At 37.9% G+C, this 18,799-nt stretch overlaps 1 protein-coding gene across 1 annotated transcript; it reads left to right on the forward strand.

Annotated features, from left to right (window-relative positions):
* Window positions 1–4,510: 4,510 nt before the first annotated feature.
* Window positions 4,511–11,973, forward strand: LOC306851980 (adhesion G protein-coupled receptor A1-like; the record flags this gene model as incomplete). Its single annotated transcript, XM_079388528.1, has 5 exons — window positions 4,511–4,632; window positions 6,059–6,182; window positions 9,289–9,440; window positions 10,195–10,290; window positions 10,503–11,973. The coding sequence occupies exons 1-5, from the start codon at window positions 4,583–4,585 to the stop codon at window positions 11,971–11,973; spliced, it is 1,893 nt and encodes a 630-aa protein (XP_079244654.1). The 5' UTR covers window positions 4,511–4,582.
* Window positions 11,974–18,799: the final 6,826 nt, after the last annotated feature.

Here is an 18,799-nt window from a genome sequence, read left to right on the forward strand (position 1 = left end):
CCAGTGAGACCTCAAAGAAGTATTGAAACCATCGGTAGTTTGGGACCAAATATTGGTTGGGACACTTCCGATTTGATTGCTGGGGACATCTTCCTACCTCCTCTACCATCTAAAGATACATCTATCAATCTCAAAAGGCTTTTAAATGTAGTCAGCAACAAGTCATTTCTTCTATTTATTCAAGGTCTTCTTTGTGTCTATGTAGTACATTAGATTCTTCAGTTTTTGAAATTAAGTGATTAGGATCACCCTGAAAATATTTAAATTTTGTTAGATATAAATAAATAAATGGACATTAAATATTGATTATTTCATTAGCCTTCTTGTAGAGACTGTGGAGAGAAAGAACACAAGTTAAATAGGAAACAGAGATAGTGTGGATGAGCGGTCAGTTGTACAGCATTGCCTCTGTGCAAAAATATCTGAATGCTGGGAATGACCAATCAGAATAGAGTTTTCCAGAGAGCTGTGTAAAAATACAAAGTATGTTCTCCCGAGTGCCACATTATCCATTAGACCTTGCAAAAGAGCTTTTTTCAGATTACAGAGGACATGAAAGTGCAAGGGATGTGCAGAGCAGCTCTTTTAAACCGCACACAAGTGCACACTTTCCACAAGGATTACAGTGAAGATCATAGCTCCCTATACCACCAACATTGCAGAGGGAAATTGAACTGCATACTGAAGTCAGTTTAATTATAGATCATATGGTAATTCATTTTAGTTGTTTATACGGAAGCAAAATCTTGAATATTAAACAGTATTTGTAGAAAGAATACAAAGATGGTTGTTATATAATGAGTGTTTTACTGCTTTTTGTTTTGTGCTATGTGTAAGAGAGAGTAGGAAAAAAGAGAGCATGTGTGCATGCAAGCCTGTAGGCCTTCTGGATACACATGCACGTGACTTATATATTGCACAATGTATGCTTGCAACATTTGTGCATGTATGCGTGTAAATGCGAGTGTGCATAGTTGCTATATGTTTATGAATATACGCCTGCAACAAACCCAAGCAGTCATATTCTGTTTGAGAGATGAGTCTGTGCACTGGAGCAAACTGATTGACCAAGTTTTGTCTCCAAGATAAGCATGCTCACTGAGGCACACAGAAGGAGAAGCCAAGAACACTCTTAATGCTCAAGATGCATCAAAGACCTAAATATGGAGAAGTCACGCCAGTTTTATAACATAATATTAATAGGTTTTATGAGATTGAATGGTTTTAGCTTTATAGAACGCTTTAAAGGCGCTGTATTGATCAATCAATTTCAGTGCCTCATTAAACGTCACTTTGCTCATACGACTGCGAGAAAAGTGTCAATCACATTTGCCCATGAATGTACGATGTACCCTAATCAATTTAAGGGCCATAGGCCTATGCTATTTCGCTAATCGTATTGAATCCAAGCACAGCCTGTCTGAGTGAAAAAGCATGGTGTCTTAGTGACAGCAGCCGGTCCTTTCCTATTGTTTCACTGCCTCCATTTGCTTCAGAATTGGGTCTGTCAGTTTTCATATGATCACCATCTCAAAACTCCCAACAATTAGTCTCTCAGTGGCACACATTTTAAGAATGATTTTAGAAGTCATGTTTTATCAGTTCTTGCATTTGCGTAGTATATTTAGGTTTCTTTTTGCAAGTCTGTGATATTGTGATTGCATTTACATTTCTGGCACCAAAATGTGGTCCCAACTGTTCTGGAATGTTAGTACTTGAAGAAAGAGGGTCAGTGCACAGAATGTTAGCAGGTCCTACTGAGCCAGCGATGATCCTCTTCCTCTCTGTATGCTCATTGGCTGAGACCTGAAATGGCATCTCTTTAGAGCTCACTTTTTATTCTTTTTTCTACTTGCTGGCTGATTGGGTAAGGCCCTGAGGTTATCAGGTCCAGTCATGGGATTCAATTAAATGAATCTGTAAATATATGGATGTTCCAATGCTTATGTCCTGAATATGATTAGGTAGGTGTTAGGCAGATAGATATATTGATTGAATAAGACCAAGCTGGAAATTAAAAGTGAGTTTAGCATCTCTAGTCATGTTATTCAATTAAATTCTGTTATACATACTGGTACATACAGTAGATGGATACTGTACATAGATACACTACAGTTTAAACATGTTTAAATAAATAAATACTTTCAGCTAGGTGCATTACATTTATTCATCTTCCCATTCATCAAAAGAATTTTGGAAAAAAACAATAAGCAATGTAACTGTTTTTAACACGGATAATAGTAAGAATTGTTTCTTGAACTCTAAATCAGTATGAAGGATTTCTGAAGAATCAGTTGGTACTGAAGACTGGAGTAATGACATTTACATTTTTTAAAACAAAAAAACAGGGGTTTTTAATTTGTAATAATATTTCATAATATTCCTGTGTTTTACTGTGTTTTGATCAAATACTTGACTTGGTAAGACTTGGTAAACATTAGAAACTTCAAAAAAACTTGACAATGACAGACCCCAAACTTTGAACGATAATATATATATTATCGTTTATTGTTGTTTTCAAGCAACTTTTGTCTGGGAAAAAACAGTTTATTGTCAGTGAAAAGGTTGGTTGGTCACAGAGCTTGAGGAGTGGGCACAATCTCATCAAACTGCCATGGATGGGTGGATGAGCAATGGAGTGCATGTGTATGCTAGTGTGTAATTGCCACAGACATCCGCTGGAGTTTATTTTTACCAAACCCTAATGGAAGATTGTATTTTGGCCTGATATTTTGAGATTTCGTACAAGTGGGTCATTGGTTTACCTTCAAGAGCTTTGGATGGCTCTGCTGATCTCAAATAAAAATCCTATAAGAGTGACAAACACTGCTTTTACGTAGGCCTACTGTATATGCACTACAGAGTGAAATTCAGGTAATTCCTGTAGTGAGGCGACACTGATTAGATCTTTATTTAGTACAAACTGACTGTAGCGTACCCCAAAGCCTTAATAACCATTTTATGGGCACACTGTTTGAAATGACTTCCTCTGCTTTGGGGCATTAAAGGAATTGATATTAATCAGCATTAACTTTCAGTGCAACAGTGGTTCGATGTCTTAGGGCATTAAAGGTACGGTATCTTTGCTGAAGAACTGAGGTCAAAGGATCAATAATGTGACGCTGAGTGATGCTTTATGGGAAACTGATTAATGGACAGCAATTGTGCTAATCTCGCCTTGGATTGTAGTAGACACACACTCTGGGAGACAGGGCATAATGGGCCCAAGTGCAAGAAAACACTGTGAGGCTAAATCATAATATAACCAGGATTTTAGGGTTACGCTTACGTTTCGTTGCATGATAATTTCAACATGTATGTTGCTTTTTCGTTTATATGTAAGCCAGAGCCGATCCTCCCTATACGCAGAATACGCAAGCAGCGTAGGGCCCCCAAAACACCAGGGGGCCCCCTTACTCTCAAAGATGTTTTAATTTTAGTTTCGTTTTTGAATTTGGCCAGCGGTTATGAAAACATTAATCATTTCTTTTAATGCAGTACGCTATCACCCTCTCTACGTAAAAATCAGGTAAGTCATGTAACGTGGGTCATGTGACTGTACATGTCGTACAGTCTCTTGCTCGGGACGAAAAAAAAACATAGTTGAAGGCTGAAAGCACACCGAGAGATACTGATACTGGAAGAGATACTGTTTCTTGAGCGTTTTCTGTGAGCGCGATTCGAGACGGAGTGAAACATGGACAAATGTTTGATTTGTCCATGTTTGATGTTGCCCCTCCCCCCCCCCCTCCCCCCGCCGCCGGCGATAATTTTGCGTAGGGCCCCCAGAAGTCTAGGATCGGCATTGATGTAAGCTGTCGTTTAATTTTGAAATGGCCAATCTTGTGCATAATAGCATTGTGCTGACTTTTTGTAAGCCTCGCTGCACTCCCAGATATTGAAAGAAGTGTTAAATGAGGTCTGCATATTTGTCAAACATTTAAATATGGAGACTAAGGAAAATTGGCTGTTGTAATGTGGAGCGTAGAGTGTATTCAGTCTGTTGGAGTGTAAAGACATGCATGTACATCTGTGGTGCTGCTTTCCAGAGGGGAAGGAGCCCTTCAGGCACACAACAAAGGGACTCTTCGGGCTGGGTGATAAAATAGACATGCTGAAAGAGATTGATGCGTATGGGGGTTTAGACTTTGGCTCACAGGGACAGCACTCCCTTCTTGTATTGTTTCTCTTTCTTCCTGTCTCCTCCTCCAACTCCTCCTTTTTCTTTTATTTAGACAGATAAAACTGTCTTAATGGTCAGTTTCTTAAATCCGACAGCTCATGTTGTGCATCTGTACTGCCACACATACTTTACCAGTAAGAGACTACAAATGTTAGAAGCTGAGATGGAGACTAGCAGTATGCATTAATAAAATCATAAAGAAGCAAATTAGCAGACTGATGCTATTAGGCAAATGCATATATACAATATAAAGGCTGGTGTGTTTTCATCATTTGACATGTTCTTTTATTTCTCATGTTTTTATTCTGACTTTATTGACAGGATTTAAAGAGGGTGCTGTCCTTTCCTCCATATCCAGGGGATTATTTGCACCCAGTGGTGTACGCCTGCACTGCAGTGATGCTACTCTGCTTGCTGATTTCTATAATGACATACATTGTACACCACAGGTATATATGTGCTTTATTGCAATTAAGCTGCACCAGTGGCATAAATTATTAAATACAGTATAGATCTGAAAATATGATCTGTGGTTAGTGAAAAGTTTATTAGAGTTAAGGATGTACTGATACTGAAATTTTGGCCATTGTTATAACATATATACTACTTTTTTTTTTAAAGGTTTGGGGTCAGTAAGACTTTTAGTCATTTATGCTCAACAAGGCTGTTTTTGTTTAATCCAAAATACAGTAAAACCAGTAATATTTTGAAATATAATTACAAGTTTAAGTAACTGCTGTTTGTTTGCATATATTTGAAATATTTCGTTTTTTCTTGTGATGGCAAAACTGAATCTTCAGCTGCCATTACTCCAGTGTCACATTATCTTTCAGATATCATTCTAATATGCTAATTTAGTGCTCAGGAAAGATTTATAAATGATGAAAGAAGTTGTGCAGCTTAATATTTCTGTGGAAACTGCCATACATTTTTATTCCATAATTCTCTAAGAAATTCACAGAACAGCATTTATTTGAAATAGGTCATTTATTTATTTTTTAAATCTTACTAACCCCAAACATTAGTGTAATATGACAGATGGATAAATATAATTTTTATCTATTTGAATGAGAAAAACAAGAATTATAATAAAGGTAGGATTTTTGGGATGCTTATTAGACTGTCCTTAAAAAGACTTTGGTTACTAGACAATAGTGTTTTTGTGTGGACTGCATAAACTCGAAAGCTTCATGTAGGACTTCATGTTGGTATAAATGGATAAATTAAGAATCCTAATTTTAAGCTGAAATGAGTTTGAAATGAATTCACAGTTAAATAAACATCAGTCAATAACAACCTATAGGCGTTATAGATTTTTGCATAATATAATACATTTGTTTTGGTCCAGTGAATTTCTGCAGCCGAATTTCAGCAATGAAATTTAGTGTTAACGAGTAATGAAATCTAGTGAAATGTTGTATTTTCCATGATGCCTTTTTGCATTGTTAAACTGTTTGCTTCAGTCAAAAATAGTTTTCAGTTTTCCTCTACTCAAAACATGCCATTTGTAGCACCAGTTCTAACACTGGAAGGTCACAGTAGGGAATGTTTTTGGGACAGACTGCCACCATAGGGCTGTGATCCTGAGTCAGACCGCCAATATTTATAGTATCATCACCCCTGACTGTCACAGATATTTCCAGTGAGTAATGCTTGCTCTGTGGAGAAGGGGCCACTTCTAACCTTAGAGGGGCAATGCCAAATTTAGTGAGCCGCCCTACTTCTAGACACTTTGCAGACGGGTGAAAAAGATTCTTTAGTCATAGCATTGTGCTTCAAAGGCAGTTACTTGTTCCCTTTAGTAGTAAGCTGTTGATGTATTTACTCATTGCGCAACTGTTTCTTCATCTGATATGAGTGTGTGTGTCTCTGCAGCATAATCCGAATCAGCAGGAAAGGATGGCACATGCTCCTCAACTTCCTCTTCCACACTGCCATGACGTTTGGGGTGTTTGCAGGAGGCATCAACCAGATCAAGTACCCTGTGATCTGTCAAGTGGTAAGTCTCCCAGTTCTCTACCCTGTTTCTTTGGCCTGAGTGAACCACATTACTCATGCCCTGTGTCTGTGGCTCTCAGCTCAGAGTCACTAGCATATGGCCTCTTTGACTCCCGAATTGGCACAGTCACCATTTACTAAGGCACAGAGGGCTTTGTTTGGCACGGCTGCCCAGCGTTGAGAGTCTAATGCACTGGGGTTCTAGGATTGCCATGGCCTTTCAAAGAGTAGCACTTATTCTTTCATCAGAGACAATTTCCAGCCTGGACCAGTGAGTTAGATTAATTTGATTATGTTTATAGCTGCACGCTTATTAAACATATTTTAGTTAATGACAGCAGTTGATTCACTGTCAGTGAAGCTTAAGAATTAAAAGCATCAGATTTATGATTGGAGACATAATGAGCATAAATTTGAGATGCAGCCTAAACACAGTATATATACACCGGTGCGGTGAAGATAAATACTGCATGCAATACTGTCATATTTGTCCACAATGACATTTGTTAAAATTTATTTTATAGTGAGACTATTGCATTTTAAATTATGCGAGGCACTTCCAGTTTGGGGATGTTCCACTCAAAATGACTGAAACAAATAATTTCAAATCATAAGGTTGCTATTGGTATTTTAATGTGTATTACAAGAATTACAATGGGATAACAAGTATATCTCTGTTAAGAGCGCTTTTCAGTCCACGGCATTATTTTCCTCATTATTTTCTTATTTTCATGAAATCTTCACATGTCTTTTCAGGTTTGTTTTCACACTGATTCTTTAAAATGTAATTGTCTCCTCTTTTCACATCTAATCAGGTAAATACAATATTTGTTATCTATTAAATGAACAGAAATTTCTTTGAAATATTCTCACTCGTTATTATTAATGAGCAATTTTGATTAAGGCAACGCATTTTACAAAACAGACATATAACTATAGTGATATTTAAAAGGTGTATGATATTGTTGATTAATCAAGCTTTTGGAGTTATTCATGATATGTTGAAAGTAATTAGTTTAGTTTTTTTACACTTTTAAATTTCCTTGTAATGGTCGATGGTTGAAGGGTGTGTAGAATAATGTCACGTCATTGTACCTAGTATTTAAAAATGCTTATTACTGCATTCATAGAACGAACCTTTTGCTGATTGTTTACAGTGTAACGGAAGTTACTACCATAATTCATGCAAAGCATCATGGGGCATAGGAAAATGGTGGAGAAGTATTTCTTCATTTTAATTCTACTTTCTTCAAATACAAATTGTAAATCTGTGTCCTGTTTGTTACAAATTGCTTAAATTAAATTATGGAATTCTGAGTTACATTCTGGAAAATAGGTCAGGTTCAGTACTGTAACTGTATGTAAAAATGACTGACTGAGGAAGTTTGAAGGAAACTGCAATTAAGTCGCACAATACAAAATGTAGTGTTTCATTGCTGGATGATGTCAAATGAAGGCATGTGCCAGGTGAAGACAGAGAACAAATGAAGAGAAATATGCCAGCATTTGGCCAACTGAATGGGACAATGTGGTATTTTACCACTGCCATGCATTTCTTCCCCAGGTGTGTAGCCAGAGATGGACAAACAGTGTGACGCAGAGGAGCGCTTGTGGCCAAATGATGCAGATTTCACAAGAATAGTCTCCATAGCTGTGCTAATCGTGTATGTGTGCCCTCTCAAACAAGCAGGCATGGGCCCATGGCCAAGTGGTGGGCATCAGATGGAGGGAAGCACGAGTCATACCATGACAGATGCATTAGATAAAGCACTAAATTAGATCTGAATCTAAAAAATTGGGTTGAACTTTTGTAATCAAATGTTCTCGTTATGTCACAAAATATGTGTAATGATTAACGTTAAAAGAAACATTTGCAACTGTAATGAAAGCACACTTTGTTCTTTGTGAGTTTTGAGAATTTGTGGTATACTATATGTATTCCAGTGGTATTTTCTGTGTAAAAAAATACAAAAAATAAATAATAAACCCTGAAATACAAGATACACTACCGTTGAAAGGTTTGGGGTCAGTAGGATTTTTATATTCAAAGAAATCAATATTTTTATTCAACATGGATGCTTTCAGCTCTTAACTTTAACGTTCTATCAGGCGCTACATATTTGGAACCCCTAAAAGGTTCTATATAGAACCCTTTTTAAGGGTTCAATCAAAAGAACCCTTTAGGGTTCTTTGTAACCAGGAAAAATGTTCTATATAGAACCCTTTAGGGGTTCCCATCATGGGATCATTCTTTTGATTAGAAGCAGCTGATGAATTTTAAATAGCCTAATGTGTAAATATACATAAAGCATAGTTTAAGCCAAAGAACCCTTTTGTGCCAAAAAGGGTTCTTTCTCCTTATATAGAACCTTTTTGGCATAAAGGGTTCTTTGGAGTTGAGTATAGAACCCTAGGGTTCTATATAGAACCCCAAATAACCTTTTTTTCTAAGAGTGTAGTAGTTTGAATCTGTTATAGTCTTGTACTGCTAATAGGTTTTTAGTGTTTTTACGGTCACTGTATTTTGATGAGTGTGAATGTTTGCTGTTAGAAAAGATTAAGTTGATTGCTGCTGTGTCAAGCTGGAAAAGACAACTGTGTATGAGTTTGTATACTTATAGTGTATACTTTATATTAAGAACACCTGTCTGGTTTCTAATTATATGGTTTCTCATTATATTTATGTGACAGTTTGTCCTAACATTTATTTATAGAGTATTTACATTTTCCTAGATATAAACAAAAAATAATAATTTCATGTGCACTTTTTATACATTTACACGCAGTTTTTGAAAAAGCATGACAGACATTCACAGTACATAATTTACATTCAGTGCCCATATAAACGTCATATATATCCTATATGAATGGATGGGTCGGTTGGTTGGAAGCAAATGCGCGCATTGGAGCAAAGAGGACAACAGCATGACCTTGCTGTCTGAGGAGGATTACCTCAAACTCCCCTCAGTGCATCCTTCCTCAAACAGACACACACACACACACACACACACACACACACACACACACTGCTGCTTTAGTTTTCTGTGCCAGTCTGCTTTCTATGAGTGAGCTTTCAGTGTTTAATGTTTTGTCTTGTTTGTTGACAGGTTGGCATTATCTTGCACTACTCCTCCCTCTCTAGTATGCTATGGCTGCTCTTCACTGCCAGGAATATTTGCAAGGAGGTGTCCAAGGATCCACCCATACCTCAGGACAGGGATCCTCCAAACCAACCACACCCTAAAGCCACCATCTTCAGGTACACAGCATGAAGACTATGAATTTACTAAAGTTTGAGAATTCTGATTTAATAGTGGTTCTTATTCAATACAGAGTTTTTTTTTTTTTTTATCAAAGAGTTAAGTTGATAGATACATATATACACTACCATTCAAAGGTTTGGGGTCAGTAAGATTTTTTGTTTGTTTTTTAAAAGTCTTTTATGCTCACCAAAGCTGTATTTATTAATCAAATGTACAGTAAAACAGGAACATTGTGAAATATTATAACAATTAAAAATGTTTTCTATTTTATTATATTTACAAATGTTTTGTGATGGCAATGCTTAATTTTTCAGCAGCAGTTACTCTAGTCTTCAGTGTCACATGATCCTTCGGAAATAATTCCAATATGCTCATTTGTTGCTCAGAAATTATTTATCATTGTCATCAATATCAATACTGAACACAGTTCTGCACAATTAAGCAGTGCTGCTTAATATTTTTGTGGAAACCATTATCATTTTTTTTTCAGGATTATTTGAATAGAAAATTCAGAAGAACAACATTTATTTAAAATAGAAATATTTTGTAACATTATAAATGTCTTTACTGTCACTTTTGATTTCATTCCTAAATAAGGATATTTATTCATTCTTTTTTTCAAAAATCGACCCCAAACTTTCCACAGTAGTGTAATTATTTCATTTAATTGGTATGCAATGTATTTGCTGTTTGGGAAAAGATCTCACATCTCTAGACAAAATAATTTTTTATTTACCCTCATCTTGTCAGGTTTTATCTGGCCAGTGGTGGGATCCCTCTAATTATAGTGGGCGTTACGGCTGCTGTTAGCTTGGATAACTACGGTAGCAGAGATGACGCTCCTTAGTAAGTTTCATATTTACTGGTAGTGCCCAATTAGATGTCAGTTGTAGTATGTTTACTTCGTTTTCAGTAAGCCAGTAAAAATAAAAAATGTCACTGATTCCGGGAGATGTACTGTATCTTAATTAATGCTATAAATTACCACGAGGTCTGTAATTAGATCTGGAGTGGTATTGACACTGTCAGTTTAATAATTGTCTCTGTCTGTGTTGCAGCTGTTGGATGGCTTGGGAGCCCAGTCTTGGGGGCTTTTACGGACCCACCGCCTTCTTGGTTTTGGTAATGTGCATCTACTTTCTATGGACGTTCGTGCAGCTAAAGCGGCACCCAGAGCGCAAGTATGAGCTCAAGGCCATGACCGAAGAACAGCAGCGTCTAGCCGTAGCTGAAATCGGCCATTGCCACGCTGTCAGCGGAGAACCAGGTGAGCACGGCGATCACACAGGCTGCACAGCCATCACAGCTTCCATGCTGGCCAACGAACACTCTTTCAAAGCTCAGCTGAGGGCCACCGCCTTTACTCTCTTCCTCTTCCTGGCCACCTGGGTTTTCGGAGCGCTAGCCGTATCACAGGGCCATTTTCTAGACATGATCTTCAGCTGCCTATACGGAGCGTTTTCAGTCACATTGGGGCTTTTTCTGCTGATTCAGCACTGTGCGAAACGTGACGATGTGTGGTACCGGTGGTGGGCCTGTTGTCCCAACAAACCAAAGGTGGAGGTCAACGGAGAACCGGCAGGGAGCACCGCTCCCCCTACTCAAAGTCACAGCCATACGCCATCCCTCGGGCAGAACCCAATGCACTGCCAGGTCGACTCGTCCTGCCCCGGTAAACCACTGCTTTCCCCACACCTACACTCCCCTTTGCCGCACTGCAAGTTGGGTACTCTGCCCTCTACCCAAAACCACACGAGCACCTGCTGTGCCACCCTTCACAGCCCCTCTTCCTTAATCGGGAGCACGACTCACCCGCAGTCCCTCCCTGATGAACTGCCCCGGCCAATCCTTCCCTTGCAAAGCTGCCTGAAGGACAGGTCTAAGACTCGTTCCTTCAACCGACCTCGGCCCTGCCTCAGGGACTATTCTTATCACATGACCTCCACCAGCATGGACGGCAGCGTGCACAGCTCCCACCTGGACAGCCCCCACAGCGTGCACCTGGACAACCCTCTCACCTGCCACATGTCCCACTTGGACACTCAACTCTCCTGTCACAGTCCCCACCCAGACAACCAGCTGCACTGCCCCAGTCCCAGTCCTCACCTCGAGAGTTTGGCTTCACACAGCCTTCACGATAGCCTCTCCTGCCATAGCACACACTTGGACAGCCAGCTCTCCTGCCACAGACACATGTGCTGTGCCAAAGCAGACCCATTCTCAAGCATATGCTGCCATAAAGCTGACCCATTTGTCAGCCCTTGCCAGGCAGAGGATCCTGACATGGGTCCGCTGGTGTACAGTTGCGCAAAAATAGCCGATAAAGAGGACGAAACCATGCTGCATTTGGAAATAACCCCTCCGAAGGCCACTCTGTCGTGCTCCCAGGCCACGCTCAGCAGGAAAGGCACCCTCAGCCGGAGAGGGACGCTGAGTCGGAACAGTAGTCAGCATGAGGACTACGTTCTTACCTCTGATTCCACAGGTAACATTAGGACTGGACCTTGGAAAAATGAGACAACTGTGTAGGCCTGTGAATGATGTGCTAACCTGTTTCTCTCGCCTGAGCTAAACTACTGTGTAGTCCCAGGGCTGTTACCCAAAGGCCCTCTCTTCTTTGAGCTAAGCTACTGTGTAGTCCCTCTGCTGTGACTTCCCCTCTCTCACCCGCCCCTCTTCCCCTTTAAAGAGGTTTGAACTACTGCTTACCTCTTCTCAGACTTCATCTCATGTCTCATCCCAGCTCCATTCGGTTTGTCCTCTTGCCATTTTAATATGGCAGCAAAGATCACATGCCATACATTTTAATTTGGATGATTTTTTATAATCAAACTGATTTTTGTACGTGTGTTTTTGGGTATGGTAACATAATGTGAAATTATGTCGTTGTGGATGTGTGTGAGTGTGTGTGCGTTTAGTAGGTGAGAAAGTATTGAGTGCATGTGTTTGTGTCTATTTGCATGTGACAACATGCTTGTGTGTATATAGATAGCAAGATTTCCATTTGTGCAAGAAAAGTACTCTGTTTTAGAGCCAAAATCTCCCACATTTGTGTTTAGCCTTTTAATAAAAAATGCTAAATGGATCGCCAAGTGTGAAAACACCAGCACTTAATTAGATTTTTACTTTTAAGGAAAACTGTGAATTATCACTAATGAAATTAAGATTTATCAATGAACATATATGTGAGTTACAGTATATGTGCCAAACAGTATAATAATTAAAATACAACTGTTAAAACTGAGATCTACTCTACTACGAAGTAGTCTGTGATTATGTGGATAATGGTGTGTGGTTGTCACAACGAAGCTGTCATTTTTTCATCTACAGACATAAAAACAGCAAACAAATAGGCTCCCTGTGTTTCCATGGTGACAAATCATGAAGAGAGGTGCCCAGCCAGAATGCATTTTGAACTGCACATGTGATGTATGCACATACAGTATTTAGTTCCTGGCAATGAGGCGCAGCTCAGTTCAAGTCAATGGCCTTACAGAACGTATAAGTTTTGCATTGATCAAAAGTCTTACGTTGCACTAATGCATTAAAGCATGTAGAAAGCAATCATTTACATGCCTAACGAGCAACATATAGCTACATATATTCATGTGATTGACAAGAAAATGTCATTGCTTATTGGAAACACTCATGTTTATTTATTCCGAGGCAAAAAAAATAATAATTCTACAAAAAATCACTTTCTACATTAGAAGAAAGGATTCTCATTAACAGTTTATATCACTATGCCAACTCACCTTGCTCACAAAAATTGTCTGATTTAACATAATGGAAGCTCATCTGTCAAACGAGCAGTGAGTAAATGAAGACAAAAAGGGAAAAAAATGTCTCTGCCAACTCATATTGTAAATAATTATCAGGCATGTTGATTCAAAACAAGTAAATCAAGAATAAAATGGAATCTGAACACTAAATTACATAGCAATTTCAATGAAACATGAGAGCAAACGACCAGAATTTTGATTCGAGAAATGGATCAAATTTACATAACATTATTTCTTTCATTGTAATTAATATGTGATTTATTTATTAAATTCTATTTATTCTTCATTTAATTGTTTTGAATCAGCACACCCGATTTACAATATATAAATTGGCACAGATTCAACTGTCTTTTTTAAACTTAATATATGATTTGGAGTGCATATTCTATTTTATTCCTTATTTAAATGGAGATGAACACATGATCACACATGAAATCTGCCAATAGCTACATGTATCTATTTTTATTTTTAAGGGGTAATATAATTTTTTGACTACCATGTGATCGTATTTGTCTAATTTTGTTCTTAATAATATGTGCCATTATTTAATCAGAATGCCAAAAGAAGAGTAATGTGAAACATTTGGAAGATTCTTTATGTGGTTTGTGTTGGGTGTCTTTGTGAGCTCAGGGATCATGTTGCATTTACAACTACACAAGATATAAATTTGCATGAAATTATTATTGGCTATTGACCCCAGAGTGTTTCACCATCCAATAAAAAAAATATATATATATATATGTATAAAAATATATTTTTAACTCGAATTGCCCTTCACCAGCCAACCCATGCTTTCTTCAGATGTGTAGCACATGGATACTATTAAGCCCTCTCTTGAATACTTGCAGGAAATTAAATTTCTAGCTGCCTGATTTACCATGTGTTGTGCTTTATCTTTACCCACACGACCCACCTGTCATTCATAGCAACTGAAAAACTGCAGACATTTTTTGGTCAGTACATGTGATTTGTGCTCTGACCTGACCCAAAGCCAGTTTTTTTTTAACATGTCACAATTTTCAATAAATGTATTTTATCACCTGATGCTGTGGTCCTGTTCTCTTGCTCTCTTTTTAGAGGCTTCAAAGTAGTGAGCGAAAATGCAATGCATAATGCCCAAAGTTGCCTGAGTGCTTCCCTAACTAGATCTATTTCTCATTCCGTCCACTCGCAGTGTTGTGTGAAGGCCAGTGCGCTTTGTCAAAATCATCCCTGAATTCGGCAGGAAGAAAAGGCATTACCTTCGCCTTGAGTCGGGCATGTGCTTATCGTTCCTGCGTCTCAGCTCTTGCTGACAGTCTTCAGAGCTGCAGGGCCTGGACGATTGTTTATTCATCAGTCCTCCCCGTTCTGCAGCTGATCCCTGTTCACGCATTCTGTTGTCAAGGACTCTGACATCATCTCGGAACTGTAGGAACCAACAGATGATAAAGAACTGCCAGCATGTCCTTACTCAACCTGTATGGAGGTTTTAGCCTCCCAACTAAACAGCTGTGAGAGGTTACCACCTTTACACGCTCGGAAACTTTTCAATGTTTTATACTGAACATTTGCTGCAATACTTAGTTGCCAACAAGGTTTCTCGAGGTTGTGACTAGTAGACTTCTCGAAACAGAAAAAAACCCTCTATGTTTAATTGAAGAGGCCTTAAGTCTACTTAGGAACGTGTAAGAATTCAAATCAAGAAGAAAAGGAGAAGAATTAAAGAGCAAAGGTTATTCGTTAAAGTGGAAGACAAACAGCGAAATGCATTCAAGCTAAACAATGAATTCACACAGCTAAATGGGATTTAAGCAGTGTTGTGTTCACCGAGTAACCCATCGGGTGTTGTTAAAACGATACTAGATGAGCACCTTTGCGCTCCCAGAACTGCAGGGACACTACTCCTCACTTCCATCTGCTGGTGGATTTCAACACTCTTAGATTACAGGCCTGACAGATTCAGATCAGGTCGTTTTTGCGTCAGCTGATGCTGGGTTTGATCAGCCTGCATTTTGTACTAAAACTTTGGAAGGGTTAATCTTGTTCACGAAAGTATTTTGATTGTAACGATAAAGAGGATGTAATTTGTGCATTGTGCTGATAATTTAACGATTCTAATTAAAACATACTGTTGTGGAACAAGGAAGTTAACCTGAAAACTGAAGTGCATTGTTAACTTAAATAAAGGGATAGTTCACCCAAAAATGAAAATGACCCCATGATTTAATTACCCTCAAGCCATTCTAGGTGTATACGACTTTCTTCTTTCAGACGAATGCAATCGGAGTTATATAAAAAAATGTCTGGGCTCTTTCAAGCTTTACGATGGCAGTGAATAGTGGTTGAGATTTTGGCGGGGTTAATAAAGGCCTTCTGAAGCGAATCGATGCATTCGTGTAAGAAAAATATCCATATTTAAAACTTTATAAACTGTAATCTCTAGTTTCTATTAAATGTAGCGTTCACGAGCGTGTGCGTTTCAGCAGATGACGCAGGATGTAGATGTAGCATAAGATCCATTGAGAATATACTAGTCTCTTGAGAACCAAGTTTTGTTTCAAGCAAAGGAAAACCAGCCTCCTCTCGGCTTATATCGAAATTTTTCTTGTCAAATTTTAGTTTTGTACTTCTAATTCATGACTGGTGTTTTGTTTTGCTATCTCTGTGCTTCTGCATTTGTCACTTCTCACTGGAGCTTGCGCTACGCCTCCGCCCAACGTCATCTGCTAAAAAACCACTCTCTGATTAATATGAGTACGACAGTCAGCGGAAGATTACAGTTTATAAAGTTGTAAATATGGAATATTTCTCTTACACAAATGCATTGATTCACTTCAGAAAGCCTTTCCCCCCCCCCCATACCAGTTGTTTAATCCCGAAAATATGCATTTTCATGTGTGACATGGTTGCAATGTTTTACTTTTTAAAGTTCTTAATGTTTATGTGATCAGTCATTGTGCTTTCAAATCCTTTTTCTTTTATTTCATTGTTGCACTTTCTTGTCAACTAAAATGTTTCTTTAGTGAAATAAATTAGATTTAAATTGACATTTTAGGCTAGGCCTATATGTTGACTACATTTAAATAGTTTTTCTAAAAACAAAGTATTACTTATAAAAAGTGACTCATCATATAATTAAAATGTTGCACTATTTGTTGTAAATTATTTATCTGTGCACATCATTACTTTTTTACATTCATGTGACCTCATCTTCAAGCAAAAATATCAGTGCCTCTCCCCTTTTTAATGACATCTCTTCCTTGATTGGAAAGAAAAGTTGGTTGCAATTTCAGATTTAGGTGACTCATATGACAGTCAGTCCACAGCACTCGGATAGTTCTCAGTATTTGAGCACCACTACAAAATTACAATTACTTCACCCTTTGACATTACTTATTTAGGACGGTGTGACCTATTTATTTTGAGCCTTATATAGAGGCAGGCGTACGCTTACTCCCTGATGTTCTGGTATGGTTTGAGTGGTAATGGACAGAACGCACAACTCAAGTCAGATGACATACTATCAGAGAGAGTGGGAGGTGGAGGAAGCAGTGAATAGGTACCGAATAGGAAGGAGGATAAATAGATCCATAGGCGGGGGAAGGCACAGGACAGGAATAGAACAGCATGTGGACAGGTGTCTTATAAATAGCTTTCTTTGCTTAAAATTCAAGGATGGTTCTTTTTTAAACGATTCTTGGCCATATGATGTCACATGGGGTAAGATATATCTATATATGAGGTTTTATATATAAAGAGAGAGAAAGACGTATATATTTTAAATTGAAAATTTACTTCCAGGTAAGTTTGGGCAGAAAACTCAGAGTAGCTTGTTGTTGGTATTTTTACTGGTATTTAATAATAATTACATTTCAAACATCATTTTATACATACATATATATATAATTACATATGTTATTAAGCAACACAAAAAAATGGTGACTGTATAACAATAGCTTAATCAGTGCTGTCCTCTTCTTTTTCCTTCCTTTTCTCATCTTTGTGTGTTAATGCTTCATTTCTCTTGGAATGGGCTGCCATCCCTCTTTCCCGCAGGCCACTTCATGGCCTGAACCCACTTCAATGGCAGGAAGTCAGAGGCAGTCTGCAGACAGCTCTGGTACAAGCCTGACCTATTTAAATCCTGTCAAAGCAGGCGGACCTGTCTCTCACTTTCCTGCTCAGTGAGGGTCCACACTTTTTCTATCAATCGGCTGATCCCAAAATAATCAGTCAGTCACAGATCTGGGATCTGTTTGATTGTGGGTATTATGTGATCCACTCATGAGGCTATAAGTCTCCCTTGCTTCAACGCCCCATTTATGCATCACAAATATCCTCATAGTGACAAAGGATAATGACTCACGGCAAATCATAGCCTGGGTAGAAATTTTGCCCTCATTATCATGACAGAGCCTTCATGAGAATGAAGTTGAAAGCCAAACCAAAGTCTGGTAAATTAGTGCGTGTATGGGACAGCGTCTAAAATAGGATAATAAATACATTCATTTGGAGTGTCATGTACTGTTAAACTCTATACATACTGTATATAGATTCTGTTTCATTTGATACATAACATCCACACTAGCATGACTCATAAAATAGGCCAGTGTCATTGGAATATATGAAAATGAAAAGGCCCAGAAATTTGTAGAAATAATAAGAAACCCCATTTTATTAGAAGAGAAATGAAAAGACTTCTTATACTCCCTTTTTTCTACTATCATTACATATTTAACTGATACATGCCTTGCTTAAAAACTTGTATATTTCTAATACCATTCAATATGTATATTTTATTCATGTTCATTAAAAACACTATTCTTGCATACTTCCAGGCAAGTGACAACTATTTGCCAACTATACTGAAGGACAATTTTACATTTTAAATTAAAAATAATAAAAGTATTATTAAATGTTGGCCAAAACAATGGTTTGATATTTTTCAACAAACTTGACATACAATTTTTTTAGTTTAGGGTCACTAAACTGTGGCTAACAAATATGAGAATATTAAAGTGATTAGTGAATCTACAACATTAAATGAGGCTATAAAAGTTCATTTCGCAGTTAGAAGCTGCTGTCCTTATAGGAAGTGATTATGTGAGAGATATATGAATTTTATTACCATACAGTAGCTCTAAGATTGGCATAAAGATCTCTGAAAGGGTTCATCATTTGTACGTCTGCAACTTTGTTGAATATTTGCAAATGAAGTGAATGAATTATACTATTGTATTAATAATAATCTCAGACCAAACAGCAAATAAGGCATTGATAAACATACATTTGCTCTATTGTGAATTCCTTAGAAGAGTAGCTGACTCCATAAAAATGTTGAGAATACATTTCTTGCCAGAGGAGAAATGCCCCATCATACTGTTGAATACCAATGCAGTCAATATTACACCAATGTGCCAGTAAAACACCCTCTGCTTGACATTATAAAGACGGTGCTGTTTTACTAACCTAATGCAATACTGCCATCTAGAGGTGAGTGATCCCTTGCAACATCTGCCTGCCAGACCAGATTTAAAATAACATACAAATGCCAAAGGTGATAAAAGTGTAAAGATATTTTGCAGTCATAA

This window comes from Barbus barbus (assembly GCF_936440315.1).
Source record: "Barbus barbus genome assembly, chromosome: 32".
In the NCBI taxonomy this organism is placed as follows: Eukaryota; Metazoa; Chordata; class Actinopteri; order Cypriniformes; family Cyprinidae; genus Barbus; species Barbus barbus.